Genomic DNA, 16,023 nt, shown 5'->3' with positions numbered 1-16,023 from the left:
AGAACTGGAAAGGCCATGTTCTAATTATTCACATACAAAGAAGCCAGAACAGGCCACCAAGGGTTAATGTTAAGCTGATACCATCAAAAATCTCATTACAAGCACTGTGGCACATAATTGATCTGACTGTATGGCTGACTGAGCCAGTGGCCCCAGAGATTTATAGACTCACACAGTTCTGTGAAGTCCTTGCTTGGGTCTGGCTCTGAGCTGCTTGCTGAGTTAAGGTACTTTACAATGAGCAAAACAGATAAAGAGGTAAAATCTGCTAGACACGACTCTGACAATAACGATGGCAACTTCAGTACTGAATTGCCCTCAGAACTTACAAGCTCATCAAACTAAGGAGAAAAGGCCATTTCTTACTTTACAGAGATCACCAATTGAGCAGATTGTAATAGAAAGGAGAGAGAGGAAGCTCATTTGAAAAGCAACTGCTGTCAGAATTTAAAAATATGGTGGTCAGTATAATATTTGAGACTATGCAATCAAATGTCATTAAAATGTCCTTCAAACTTTGTTTGTATAATCTCGCTTGAGATCTCTTGTTAAGATTTCTGTCTGGTCTCCTACATGTGCTTAATAGTTTCCACTATTTTATTTTACTACAGCTAATTAAGAATTGCAAATGGTTTGCATATGAAGTTCAAAACACCTGTTTGAACAGTGATAAAGAGTACAATAAGAGTAAATCATCAATAGCTGACAAAATCTACATTTACAAATAGCCAATGAAAAATTTCTAAATGCCTCGCACAGCAGTCGTTATGAACTAAGCTTGAAAGAAAACACGTGTCTGCAACAAAATCTGACTAAACTGTTGTAGAATGACAGCTTTTGTCCTACCAATATTCAAAACACAAATAATCTCTACGTATTTTTGTGTAGTGCCTTCCACAATCTACCATAGACCTGAGCCCACAATTTGTGGGTGAAACTATTATGGTTTCAAATACATACTTGGTCTCTATGTGCTATTACACAGAGAAATGTGATTAAAACCTTGAAATTGTTTTGCTGTGGGCTTCTAAAAACTATCATAAGGCTAAGTTATATTTGGTGTGACAAGTTGTTATAGGCACTACTAATAGCGGCTGTTAAATGTGGAAGCTAATTGAAAATGTAAGTGTTCCTGTCCTGGTCTGGGACTTTCAGTGATTTATGGGCATCTGAACTAAGGCTCATGGTGAACACAAAAAGAGACGTGCTTAATCAAAAAAGACAATCAGTAGAGGCATAATAAAACACTGCGGTTTATGAAAAGAAATTGAACCTATTTATCTACTCAAATTTTCACAAACGAAGCAATCATTGAAATGCTGGAGTATTTTCTGAAGAATACAGAGATAGAATGGATTTTTTTTTTTTAACAGTGATGTGTGTTTTATCTTTCACATTTTGGTACAATGTACCAATAGAACAGCTATGCAATTCAAAAAGCCCTTACAACATCTTACCTTATTATATTTTATTTGCTTTGGAAGCTGTTGCAAGAAAAATCATTCTTTTTCGCGAGCATTTCCATGCTGTGATTTCAGTCTCATTTCCTTTTTCTCTACTTAATTTACCTTTTATTATCTTTTTTATTTTATAAAAAATATATAGAAACAAAATCATATCACTAAGAAACAGAGCCAAACAGACTCGACAGGGCAGTTTGTGGTCATCTAGCAATTTGAACAGATGTGCACTCTAAGAATTATCTCCTAATCTGATGTCAGTCAATTAAACAACAACTCTGATCTGTTGAATAGATGGGGTCTTTTTGTACATACTATGAATCGTGTTGTCAGAAGTCCTGAATTAAAACTTTTGTCCAATACTAGCAACAAAAAAATATTATTTGCATTCACGAAACACGTAGCAATTATCCCCAGTTATTATCTGTCATAGCTATCTGAGGTGATGGGGGGGATTTTTGCCTACAGAGAGAGAGTTCAAATATGTGAAATGTAATTATCAAAGGGATCAAGGAAAATACAATATGCTGAATAAGCAGAGTATTACACTATTTTTCCCTTCATAAACCTTCATGACATTCCTTACAGAGTCCAGAATTTTCAGGAATCAGATGCTTATATTGGACTGAAACATATAAGGTTCCCAAACGAAAAAACAATCTAAAAGCCCTATCTTCATCCCTTTAGCTATCGCTCCTCACTTTTTTATTATATTTCAGTGATGCCTTCAGAAAATAACTCAGATGAGGGCCAAAACTTTTGGTCCCCCAATCCCAATCCTCCCTGAAAGGAGACAAGACAATATGGACTCAAGCAGCCGGAGGAGAAACGACAGAGGCAGAAAGCCGCAGCTCCTCACCTCGCTCAGTATCATGCTGAGGAGACCAGAAATGGAAACCTCTGCTCAGAGCCCTCACTATCACATCTTTCCATTTCTCTTTGCTTATTTTATACTGGTTTTGGCTGGCATATTTGGAAAACAGAAATATACACACCTCTGTATTAGGAATATTAAGCATACAAACACTGTAGGGGAGAGCAATTTTTCCCTTATCTTTGTACCAGTTCCTCCCCTATAAATATGAGCAGAAAGAATGCAGTCAAATGCTGTGTTCACTTTCAGTTATATAAGGCAGAAAAACAGTAATAAAGCACAGGCAACAGATTTCTACTGTTGTATCGTATTCCACACAAAATTAATATATTTATGTATCTGAATAATCACTGAGAAAGACCAGCAACCCCTTTCCCTCCCCATCTGTACACATCAGCTGAATTTTTCACTTACTTGTTATAGACTGATCGCATATGATGTATCTGCTTAAAACAACAACAAAAATCCTTTTGTCTTTTTAATACAAAAAAATTGAATGAAGAAGAAATTTCACAGCTAGCACCTTATTTGCTTCTGGCAGTGACAGGCAAGGATTACGCCTGCCGCTGTAGCCACTCCTGATGGAGCCAGGGCAGAGCTCTAAGGCAGCTTCATTAACTTCTAGGTAATTATTCCTAATTTACATCAAGGCCAATTCATTGTGTGAAACTGGGTTTTCATGAAAACTCAAGCTGAAGAGATGCTGTTGCTCCACTGCCATAAGAATTGCTGACTATTACCGTGGCTTCTTTGGAAAGCGATATTTATGGCATTAGACACTTCCATAAGTTCATGTGTCTGTCAGTCGCTCCCCCAACATCTTTTAAAGCCATTGGCCCAGTTCAATCAAATTTGACAGGAACGAATAATCTCAAAAATAATGACATGTCCCAGAGCTTTGTGAAACATGGTGCCTAGGTAGAGGAGACGGATGCCACCAGGCCATGGTTTGCAAGGGTGCTGCAGCCACCCTGGGGGCCTGGCCCCCATCCCCGGCAGCGCCGCGGCACAGGGGCACGGGCCAGTGCCCCAGCACCCTGCCACCTCTGCCAGGGGCAGGCAAGCGGGAGCGGACACCTGGCGAGGCCCTGGGAAGGTGAGCGCGCCTTACGGCAGCAGCGCTGGCGGCACCTGGAGCCACGACTGTAGCATGGGATTCGGGAAAGGCAGGGAGACACTGGAAGCACTGCTATGGCACCTTATAAGGGGTACGGGGGAAAATTGAGAGAAAGGGGTGGACCAGGATCACGGGGATATATATGGGACACAAACCTATAGGAAACTAGGCCTCATGACTTCTCCGTTCACAAAAAAACTTGATAGTTATTTACTGAACCTCTAGATACACAAATCATCTTTCTCTTTCACAGCCAACCTAAAGAGCCCAGGAGAAGGTTATTCCAGAAACTTGCTAATGAGCATCTTTAGTGCCCATTAAGTAGATGTGTTAAAAGCTACTTCAGCTTCTGTTGTGAATATAAACATCTAAATGACCATATAAAACCCTGCATTTAGGGCACAGAAAACAGCAGACTGATAAACAAAGTGATTTGTTTTGCTCTCCCAGACAGATTTGCATAAGCATCTGGTCTAAATTCTGCTGTGTTCAGTCATTCCTGTTTCTAAAGATGAAGATTTTTTTAAGTATTTCCATTTAGTACAATGTAATTTCAGAGGATTTTTTCAAATGAAAAACAATTCACGAGTAGGAGTTGATAACTCAAGTTAACATTAAAACTGCCTTGTCCCACTTTAATTAACTTTTGGAAGTATATATATATAGCTTCAGCATGCAGGATACAAAAATGATGGAAGTGCACCAAATATGAGGGGGGGCAAATATAGCACTTTGGGGATCATTTTACCTCTTAGCGGAATACAAAAGAGATCAACAGACATTGCATTATGCAGTAGATGCCTTTATGTCTTATCTATTCCATTTGCTCAGCATTACACAGTTTCATAGCAAATGCAGATTCAACATTAATAAAGCTCAAACTTCCTCCTTTAAATTCCAAATAATATTTTCCATTGGTCAAAGCATCCACTGATTCATGGATTCATAAGTGAGAAGGTATACTATCAGAAAGGCAAGCAGCTTATTTTCTTTCTCTTTGCAGCTAACTATGCTTTTCTCCTATTAGTACTCTGCCTCCTCAAGATTAGAGAAGACATCACTGTGCACCTCTAGCATGACTAAATCAGTGACAATATCCCATTTCAGCATGTTCCAATTTCAAACAAAGAAACGGAACAGGTCATCACATAACTATTTTTCCTACTTCCAACTCACATTAATCAGGTGTTGATGTATAGAGGACAGCAGTAAATAATCTCTGCAGATATGACTACAGAGTGCAGTCGCATCTCCTCATTGTTTTGGGTACAGTCACTGTAGTGATGCAGCAATATGAAATCAGTCAAGCATGTCTTCTTTTATTATAAATCATGTAAGTGTATCCCTGTTCTTTGATTGGAAGCGTGCACTGCATCAGAGAGACTCAAATTCCCCGCTGGGGACCACGGCAAAGGAAGGGGGGGAAGAAGGAACTCAGTGATCCTTTGCCTGAGATGAAACCATGATTTATAGTACATTTACAAGCTGCTGGGCACCCTGCTGCTGGGAGCAGGTGATGAAATAGGTGTGTGTGAAATCAAGCTGTTTCTCTGATGCTCAGACCCACATCTAATGCGCATTCCTGAATTTAGAAGCTCTACAAGAAACATCTGTAAAGCAGCAACATCTGTAAAAGCCACAGACTCTTATTTACAGCATCAGCATCAACTTTTGACACTTCAAAGCTTATAGCTTTGAACAGATAAACTATACCTAAAGATGCTTTACAGATATTAATCTGTGTGATCTCGACATAGTAATTAATAGTATGCTGTTCTACAGACAACTAATAATGAGGTTAAGACTATAATTTTTCAAAGGTAGTCAGGAATTTTCTATACTCATCCAGGTATAATCCTAACCTAAACCTTCAAAATTCAAGCAGAAGTCACAAGATGCTTTCAGATACCCAAATTCACAGGTTACTTTCAAAAAAAATTGCAGTCTATACAAGCTGTCTAGTAGAAAATCTGGCTTCTAGTCCTTTGTCTTAGTAATAAAGCCACTCACTAGCCATTTAATTTCTACAAAAATAAATGCTGAAAATAAAAAAAAAAATCTACTTTTTCTTATATTATCTAAAACACGTAATATGCAATATTTATATACTGGGGAACAACTGTTTCATGGCAGTTGTCTTGGAATAATCATCACCTTTGGACTCCACTTTGTGGCTGGAATGATCCCTGCCTCCTCTCAACGTGAGGATCTAGCAGGCTAGACTGAAATCTCCGCACTTCCTTCTTGCAGCTGCCATCACTCAGAAGCATCCATTTCTGCTCATCAGAAGTGCAGGAGGATGGAGAGTGTCTAAGGTCCTTCTGCTTTTATTGCTACTCAAGTACTCACCATGCCCTATAACCTCACTGATATCAAGGAACACTGGAAAAGGATTTCTGTATCCCACCGATGGCAGTACAGCTGCTGCCATATATCCCTGAGAAACCTTAAGCCCGACAAAAAGACTGAATAAGGGAGTTCGAAGTTCCTCTGACTTCACTGCCACCTAATAGTTTTAGCCAGTCCAGCTCCCGGTTCAGTCTTTCGCGGCTGAGAGGTGCAACTCCCCTGTCACCGCCGCCGGGCGCTGCGCCTGCTCCGAGGCGCGCAGGGAGCCGGCAGCTCTCCACACCGCCGCGGCAGCCAGCTCTGCTCACCTCCTCGCCTGCTTCATGCCAATAGAGTTCACAATAGTTTCATACAGAAGGGGATTTTATTGAGGTTTTGAAGGTGTGTTTACCTGTCTGTCTCCAAGTGGATGACACAAGAACAAAGCAAACGTGACAACAGAAAATGCTACAGTAACTACTCTAAAGCCACCTACCTAAAAGGTGATGAAAAGAACATTTCTATTCCTGGTAACACTCACCTCTTCAGGCAAATTGATCTGCTTCTCTTCAACAATCTTTTGTTACAAACTGAGAAATGTTTTCCAGGCCACTTTACTCAAAAAAAAAAAAAAAAAAAAAAAGGCCCAGTGTAATCACAATGATACTAAGTTGGAAATAGGAGCTATTTATGGAGTCCTCTGCCTGTGAAAAGACTCGTTAGGAACAGCAGAATTATGAATGGGCAATGGGTCTCCAGTGGTAGGTTTGGTAAATTTAGTGTAGTCCTAAACCATTCGGGACAGACAGTAATGCGCCCTTAGAAACCTTATTACACTTGTATTTAAAACTTTTTTTCCTATCTAAACTAAATCCCACTTCCTGCAATTTAAACTCATTTAAGGATATTGGCAGGAGAAAAATAAAAGACAAAGATCTTTAAAGAAAAGTAAAAGCAGATATTTAAGACTTTAAAAATAGAAGTTATGCTTACTATTTTAAATACAATGTTTTCCAGGTCTGAGGCTTGAGTCCATAGTTTGGACACTTCTATCTCTTCATTTTTAAATATTTTATTACTGTAAAAATGTGACTCTCTTTAAAAAAATAAAATATTTTAAAACATTCCCCCAAATGGCTCTCTTTAGTTTGATATCTAATGACTGGAGAACAACTGTCCTTTGTAACTTGTCCTCTTTAAGGCACAGGGCAAATTATCAGTTGTTTGCAGATGCAATGGAAAAGTCTGCTTAAATAGCAAATGCGTTAATACTTTCCTACTTACACCTAGAGCCATTCCAGCTAGACAAAAAATCTTATATTCTGAAATGAAATGCTTTTTCTTCTCTCCCTTATTCCAGTTCTTTCTCCTCCCTGAATGGTGCTAAATACCTCTCTTCTGAACTCAAGTGCCTTGTCCTCAATTAGGAAAAAAAAAGACTCTGCTGATGAAACATGAATAGCTCAGATGAAGATCTCTTATGTAATGTGATTACACCAGTCTGAATAAAATGTTTAGACGAAAGACTTAAATCTGCTTTCTGTATTGAGAGTGTTAGAAAGTAGTACGTTTTGTATTTCCTTGATTCTGTACTATTAAGAGGGTAATTTTGTAGTCTTTTGTTGAATAATCTAATCTAATTTCATTGGAATTTGACTGATACATAGAGTAGTAATGTCTCTGCCTCAGATCATACCACAGAGATTTTTTCATGAAATCTGTTTGATGTGGTTCTCTCCTGTCTCCTGGTAAGTAATAGAACTGGTGAGGTTAGTATGCGGGGAGAGCTGTCATCACCTCCTCCTAGACCATTCAAAAGTTCAGAAAGATGACCATAAAGATGACTCCTGTGGCTAAGGCCTTAGGATAGTCATTAGCACCATGTTGGCAGTGAGTAAGGGACATTGGAGACCACTGACTTGAGGTTTAAAGAGCTGTCTATTCTGCAAAATGGAAAAACTCCACCTATTTCTAATCCTGTTATTTTAGGACTTTATGACCCATTTTACCAGGTACTCTACTACCATCCGGTCAGATTTACAAATTACTCTGGTGAGGGAACACCCTTGCTCTCAGAAGACTTTTATTTGCACAGACCTAGTTGCAGATACAGTTCCCAGGTAACAGGTTGCAGAAAGTCTTGATGAGTTGCGAAAGACAACCAAGAAACTGATAACAATTAATGCTGAGGAAGGCAGCTTCCCATAAATTAGAGCACATTTTAAAATGTATGAACATTTGGTTTGTTTTACTGATCTTTTAAGAAGCAAAACCAAATGACATTTAGAAAGTGATATAAAAAGAGAAGATAGCGTTCCTCTTATCCTTTCCTATATATTAATAAAAGCCTTCTGCTTACAAAAGTTTTATATTCTTAAAATAGGACCTAATTAATGTATGGATATACTCCATGTGCGCTAGGATCTGGAGCAATGAATCTATAACATCAGATGTTATGCTGGCAGAAGAACCATCATTATTTTCTTTTTTTGGGTTAAAGTATAATGACAGAACTCTTATCCCCCCTTCTCTGTCTCTCCTTCATTTGTCTAGCATATATGAAGCTACATACTGAATAATTGCATGCCAAACAGCAAATCGCCAGTATTTACTTTTTTGTTATTTTGTCTTAAAATTACCCTGGTAAAAAACAAAAATTGTTTAGGAAATGAACACCACCAGAGTTAAGAAACATGCCAATAATGGTACAGTTTCTTTTAGATAACTTTATCAACTCATAAAATTGTGCATAGGGAGATACTAATATTAATGAATCTTGGCCTTTCATTTTCTCCTGTGGTCCCAATCCCAAATCCTACATACTAACTTTTGTGTTGTGGGTTTCTAGATCTTAGATTATGATCTTGTTTCAGGTATTCTGATAACTGGAGAAGTCTGATGTTTGGATCCCTCATCTGAGGATGCATAGTCTTCTACCAGGTTTAGAATAGGAAAAAGAAGTACCTGCAGTTGGAAGAGATCATATTATATACATTTACAGGTGTGTAAGTCCAAAAAAATTTTCTGTAGTTTAGTAAGCCAGAAAAGATCTGTATACATCATATATGAAGACCATAAAACTATACAGAATACCATATTAACAGTTTAAATAAGCTGAAATCCTTATCCAGCCTTCTCTGATCTTTAGTTGGGTGATATGGCCGAATGAAAATCTAGATTTTTTTTTTAGTAACACAGTGTATGGCAGGCAACACACTTTTTGTGCAGAATTACTAATCTGTAACTTTCTTTTGTTTTTTAATTAATGGGTAAAACAGCTAGAACAACTTGGATGATTCTTTTTGGTTCCCAACCTCAAACTCTGATATAAATCTGGTATAATGAAATAGTAATATATTACTATCTAGATTTTAAATTGAAAAGTAATTTCTCAGTCTTAAAATTCTTCACTATTTGAAAAATTAACCTTTTACAGAATATTGCAATACACATTTGATGTATCTGACAGTTTTTGAAGAAGTCTACCTTGAAACATTATGCTAAATTTAAAATGGTAATTGTCTTTCCTATCCTGACCTAAGTAGTGCATAGAGCAATTTCTTCATAGCAGCCCAATCTGGACTTTGTTAACTGGCAGCAATTAGAAGCATTTCTCTGTAGATGTTTATTCTAATAGCTTCTCCATGACCTGAACTCCTCTTTCAGATGCCCTGAACAAGTTTACATTCATTTTCAATTTTTAAACAGAAGCCAACAGCTATAGACTCAATGAAGTCCTGAAATAGCAATGCTTGTCTTACAGCTGAAATTGTCAGGCACTTGCAACACTGATCTTTCAGTATACAGTCACTGCAGCACTACATCATACTGATTTCTCCCTAAACAATAGCCTGGTGCCAAGGCAACTGTTACCTTTTTTTATTTTATGTTTTAGAACTTTACCCAGTTTTGAGGCATTCCCATGCTGCTTGAACAGAAACAAACCGCTACACATATAAGTTGTAATCTTTGTTCTCTCACAAAAAGATAGAGCTAAATCTTCTACTGGTAAGCTAGTATAGCCTCATTGGCTGCCTTGGAGCTAGATCATGTATACCAGCTGTGGATCTAGGACTTTTTAAAGTGTCCTATATAAAAGTTAGTGCAAATGAAAAGAATACATTTGCAAAAGATGGGTAAGAAATCTACAGAATGATTTTACTCTGTTGTTCTGGTATTTTTCTATTCATTTAAGAATAATTCCACTATGCTCAATGGAGGTTCATTGCTTTTCAACAGATGCAACTTCATTCCAACTTCCTTTGCATTACTTCTGACTTTAGCTAGGAAAAATCAACTCCTCGTACGAGAAGCAAACAGCTCAGAGACGCCTATGCACTACATAAATGGAAATCATGTAAAAATTATAAAAGCAAAAATACCACTACAGGAGTCTCCTAATGAACATATATGATACACACAGTGCAGCGATCTAAGCTAGTATTAACCTAACCTGGAATGTTTCCGTGAGAACAGAGCAGCGCGTGAACGTACCCTCCTGAGCGCCGAGGCAGGATTTGCCCCCTGGGCGAGGCCTGTGAGGATAGCAGAGGAGCACGAAAAGGAGGCTGTTTGCCCCGGGCCTGAGCTGGCATCACCAGGTGCAGCTGTGCTGCGTAACATGGACTGCCTACGTGCACTGACTTCAGCGGAGTTATTCCACATTCACACGAGGAGGCACACACAGGCTTTAAACTTTACAACATGATGAAAAGGTCTAATTCAAAGTGAAGGCAATTTTAAGACCACATCAAAAGCCATAGATATATTTTGGTTAATTTTGCCACGATGATGTGCAAATCCATTTCTTTTCTTGTGAGGAAGGATTGTTTCTGCTATTAATACCGCTCCTTTTAGCCCTCCTTTTGGCTGCTATGACTTTTATTGATGTACTGCAAGGAAAGTGATTTATATGGCTAAAGCTGAAGAATGCTGTCTTTTAAAATTTGCTTTTACAATTTTCTGTCTTAAGTGATTTCGTAGTTATCTTTGCAGAAGGACAAAAAAACTAGTTCAGTATGGCTTTTTGTTACTGATATTCTTCTACTGCCAAAGAAAGAAGATAGTTATTCCCTCTAGTGCCCCTGCTTTGGTATAAGGATGTGTATTATTATTCATTAAGATATACTGCTATGTGATGTTTTAAAAGCACCTTAGTAAAGGTTACTGAGTTATTTATAAAATCTACAATGAAACTAGACAACCCTTTAAAATCAATCTGTCATAATGTTTGCATTTTTCACAGAAAGAAAAATAAAATATTAATAGATAGGAAAGCAAAAAAATCCTTGGCATCCAGAACAATTTACTAATTGAAAAAAAAAATTAATACACATTGTGTCTTGCCAATAAAGATTCCTGTCCTTGATTCCAGCAACTCAAAAACAAAAGCAAAGGTTAAGGAGATAAGCTGAGCGTACAGGACACTAAAATTAAATGTAATGCAACAGTGTAGATATTTGATTAGTCTGCATGATTATAATGTATGTCTGGGCATTCCTGCTTTCCTATCTTGCTGAATGTTCTAATGACTTTGGGCAAACCTTATGAATTTTCCATTTTCCTCTCTTTCACAATCCAACTTCTATGAATCTCATTGTCTGGCTTAAGAAAACTGCTTAGGATTCCAGCTATTTCACAACATTGCTTTAATTGCTTTGAAGAGTGTCAGTGAGAAGCACTTACAGAGGCTGATTTGTAAGAACCGCTGAGCAATTTCAGCTCCCCTAGAGACCTATGAGTGCTTAACCCTTCTAAAAGGCAAGCCCAAGAGACTAGGAATCAAATCTGTACCTTCACATAATGTTTAACTATGTCATGGCAGCAAGGAGTTCTTTCACAAAGTGATATATATTGCATATACATGTAACTTCAGTCGTTGCACATTTTCTGCTTTACTCACCTCATTCATTCCTACAGTATTTAAGTACAGTCTATATGATTTCTACATCACTAAAAAGATCTGGTCAGAACAAAATCTTCAGTACAGCTTTATATTCAGAACTAGTGCTGCAAACACTAACTAGAAAACACATGGTCCTCATTCTTCTTCTGAAGTGAGTATAATTGATATTTTATCTCTGTTTCTTTCCAATAAAAGACAACGGAAAGTAGCACAAATTTGACACCAGGCTTTTTTAAAGCTATTTTCTCTAATTCAAGTTTCTATATCAGCTATCTTCTCCAGTCTCAACAATAACATCAGTTATATTCTATGAGTCCAACTTTCAAGTAATTTAAAGAATCTGAATAAGCATGGGTATTAGCTACTTTTCATACATGTTAATATTTTGTTTTTCAGGCTATGATCTATTTGCTTACATCCAAAAATGAATGAATTATTTCTTAACAGCAGGGTCAGTATTTTGAGAAGAGATCCAAACACCCTCTTTTAACTATCCTTAAGAAGCGTTATACGAGGATAGCTACAAATCACAAGGAGAAGATGTTTTTCTTACCATAATGAGGAATTATTGCCCAAGCCATTGCAGAGGCATAGATACCGCCAATCATCCAAAACATACAGAGCCAACTCAAGTGTTCACCTCGTTTCTCCCGAGCAAGCACTTCCGAAAAATAGGAGAAGACTGTTGGAACAGCTCCACCAATCCTAAAAAGAGATACATATCTCGGATTAAGGGAGAAAGCAACAGCTAGTTAAAGTTTGGACAAGCTCATAGCTGTACTCATTTAAAACCCAAACTACCAGCAGCTTTTCTGGCAAGAGCGTTTGTTTTTCTTTAATTGCACCATGTATCTGAGAACTCTTGAGGAAGCTTGTACCCGTTTTGACACAGTAATCAGCAAAGATTTTCATGAAGCCACTATGTTCAATGTAGCCGATGATTCAAATGGATTGTCAGTGCACGGGCCTCTGGAACAGAAACCAGTATAAAGCTTTGACTTTCACCATTACAAAAAACCTGTAATCACGGCAGTCTACTGCCAAGTGTGAAAATACATTCCTTTTAACTGAAAATATTAGCCTAAGGCAATCAAGAAGTGGACTAAATGACAACTATGTTACTAATACACTTTATTTCACACACACATGGCAAGGTATTTCCTATTAAGTTGCACTACATGATTGGCTAAACCCGTGCTGGCTTTTTACTTAAGTTTTCCATGGAAAAGCCTATGCATTCAAATATCATTCACAGTTTTCACACAGTAAAACTAAACACTGTCTAAAGGTTAGTTGGACAAAAACGTGCTTTTACAAAACTCAGTAAAATTCAAACTAGGTATCAGTTTCAGCACCAGGTTCCAGATCATTTTTACTCTTTATCTCTTCGCTCTCAAACCTTCCACAACAGGGTAAGTCCATCCAAGACTTGTTGGTTTTATTCTTCCTGCTGAAGAAAACACCTATGAGATTTGAAGAGATATTCTTACATACCAGCTTACATACTCAAAAGAAGCAGTACTTCGCATGGTTTCAATTATTCACAGAACTTTAAAGATGAATGCATATTTATGCTGCTGTCTCAGTGACTGCCAAAATGGGAGAAAAAAAAGAAGCAAGAAAGCTTAAAACAGATCAAAAAATATTAAAAAGGAGGACATTAATACAGAAATAAAATTTCAATCCTAAGAAAATTCAGTGCCTTAGCAATACAGTTCATTGCAAAACACGTTCAGGTACTGCAGTGAAATACTGCAATGAGCAGTTAGGTTTAGCTGACTTGTCTCATTCCCCTCCAGACAGCTGCTGACAAAGGACTGCTGGTGTCCTCTGACCGCTGCCGCGAGTGCCCCCCTGCCCCCGACCACTGCTGCAAGTGTCCCCCACGGTGGAGACTGCTGGCTGTTACTTCCTCTGCAAGTTCTGTGAAGGTCCGTACCTCCACGTACCTCCATGGATTCTTGTTAGATATCCAGCAGATTTCTCAAGCAAGAGCTGCATCAGCAGGTGAAAAGGCTAAAAGACCTGCCTGGCGCCGTCACCAGCCCCGCAGCCGGCGGTCCTGTGAGGCACGGGGGCCCCGGGGCAAGCAGTGGGGCAGGGGGATGCCGAGGGCGCCCTCACGGCTGGCTCTGCCGCCACGGGGAAGCCCTGCTAGCTCAGAGGTGCCCTAGGGAAGCCCTGCTAGCTCAGGGGAAGCCCTGCTAGCTCAGAGGTGCCCTAGGGAAGCCCTGCTAGCTCAGGGGAAGCCCTGCTAGCTCAGAGGTGCCCTAGGGAAGCCCTGCTAGCTCAGGGGAAGCCCTGCTAGCTCAGAGGTGCCCTAGGGAAGCCCTGCTAGCTCAGGGGAAGCCCTGCTAGCTCAGAGGTGCCCTAGGGAAGCCCTGCTAGCTCAGGGGAAGCCCTGCTAGCTCAGAGGTGCCCTAGGGAAGCCCTGCTAGCTCAGGGGAAGCCCTGCTAGCTCAGAGGTGTGCAGCTCAGGGGCTCCCCGGTTCCCCAGGCGCAGGCTGATTACACCTATGGTTTCTTGTCCTCCAGGCCTCAGGAACAGCACTGAATTTCATTCCCACTGTATTCCCTGAAAACAATACTCATGGATCAAATTAAGTTCTTTTGCTAATGTTGAAATTTCCCTAGCCGAATCAGAAATGGGCCGCCTTCTTTCCTGCATAAGCTGGAAAGTGCTGATGGGGAGTTACAGGTGCTCACTTCTAAGAAACCCTAAATCAATATACTGCTTATGGTATGCAGAAGAGTATCATTCACACACTCGACCTAACAGGGAAACAGGCTTTGTAAGTCAGCACTTTTTTCTCTGCTTGCTTCTGTTCACTAAGAAATGTATAAAGAGTGGTAGGTAAATATACATTTGTAATTTTCCTGTTCTATCATCCAATCTGTGTTTCTAAATTTACAATTTTCTTTGTTTCATATTTCTTTTCATGAAGTACAGAATCTTCTCTTTGTCTTGTAACGCAGTTACTATGGCAGTAAATATAGCTTGAAACCATCTATGCTATATGGAACGATTAACTATAAATTACATTTAACACTTTTATAGTTTTCCTTGTACAAAGCACTCGAAAATATTCTCTATGAAGGGTTCAGTTCAGGCAAATCTGATTCTTATGCTTATGAAATTCAAGACTCAGCATAAAATCTTCTTCAAATTTCTCTTAAGTCTCCTTGGCTGCACTTTCTATGAGCTGGGGCTTGCGGAGAGTTCCCAATGGGTGGAATATGTCTTGCATCCATAAATCACGCAAATGTTTGTGGGAAGGAGTACGTAGGAAATGAGGGAAAATGGGTGGATGCTTCTTACTAACCAGGAAGCGGAAAGAACACACAGTATCTCAATATCATAAGAGAGTAGACAGATCCTGTAACCAGGAAGCGGAAAGAACACACAGTATCTCAATATCATAAGAGAGTAGACAGATCCTGACTGCCGAAAGCAATACAAAGGGTATCTGCTATCTGTCAGCACTGACCAACGGTACCATGGAAGACGAGAGGTTAGTGTGGTTAATACTGTTTCGGGGAGTCAGCTCCCCTTCTCTGTCCTACAGACCCTTCAGGCTCCGGCGGAAGCACTGTCTGTGCTGACCACTTAATAAAGAAACTTTTCTGAAAAACGGACATTTTAAAGCTGCCAGGCAAGTAGATAAACATGTGAGAGGAATTTTGGATCCAGCACCAAAATGTTTATTTATGGTATGCAAATAAACAGAAAAAAAACACCGGCTCTGGAAAAAAAGCAGTTTGTCTCTCTCATCTGACATGATTAAATTGATATTTCCATAGAGTACATCAACAGGCTAAAAAAAGCTTAAAAGTCTAGAAATGATGTTCATATTGATTAGATAGTGAAAATAATTTGTCCACTCTCTAAAGCTCTGTAACCTAAAAGAAAAATAAAGGATGTATTTTCATTATACCTCTAACAGCTGCTATTTACAATTGAAGGTTTCACTTCCATAGTAACTGTGTAGTAAAGGGTGTTGTGTACTTATTTGTACTTTTACAGTATGAACAGAAAGCGTCACTTCTCAGCTGGTAAAATTCTTCCCTCTGGTCTCATGTTAGTGATGGGTGATACTGCTAGGAACTTTTAGGATACTGACAGCAAAAAGCTATTCATATGCCACTAATTGCAATGCTATTAAACTGACTTCAAAGCTATTATGAAAATCTTTGAGGGGCTTATAAACAGCAGCACTGGAGGGGAGAGACGAGGAGGCCGGAGAAGCAGCATCCCGTTGTGGCGGTGTTCCTTTGCTCTCCCGCTGAACAGCCTCAGGGCGGCAGCAGCCCTGCCGCTGGCCCCTAAAAGCTGCTCCTG

General features: G+C 39.1%; 1 protein-coding gene across 2 annotated transcripts in view; it reads right to left on the bottom strand.

The window, feature by feature from the left end:
* The window catches only part of LOC135324668 (synaptic vesicle glycoprotein 2C), a 120,509-nt gene that overhangs the window by 44,412 nt on the left and 60,074 nt on the right, over window positions 1–16,023 (bottom strand). Inside the window, exon 4 of one of the 2 annotated variants that reach the window (XM_064501393.1) lies at window positions 12,238–12,389. The exons of the other annotated variant lie outside the window; for it this stretch is intronic. Within the exon in view, the coding sequence (XP_064357463.1) occupies window positions 12,238–12,389 (152 nt within the window). The remainder of the gene's footprint in view (window positions 1–12,237; window positions 12,390–16,023) is intronic. 2 annotated transcript variants of the gene reach the window in all.

Source organism: Dromaius novaehollandiae, chromosome Z, assembly GCF_036370855.1.
Source record: "Dromaius novaehollandiae isolate bDroNov1 chromosome Z, bDroNov1.hap1, whole genome shotgun sequence".
Taxonomy (NCBI): Eukaryota; Metazoa; Chordata; class Aves; order Casuariiformes; family Dromaiidae; genus Dromaius; species Dromaius novaehollandiae.
The sequence above is the reverse complement of the archived record's forward strand: the minus strand, read 5'-3'. Positions and strand labels throughout refer to the sequence as shown.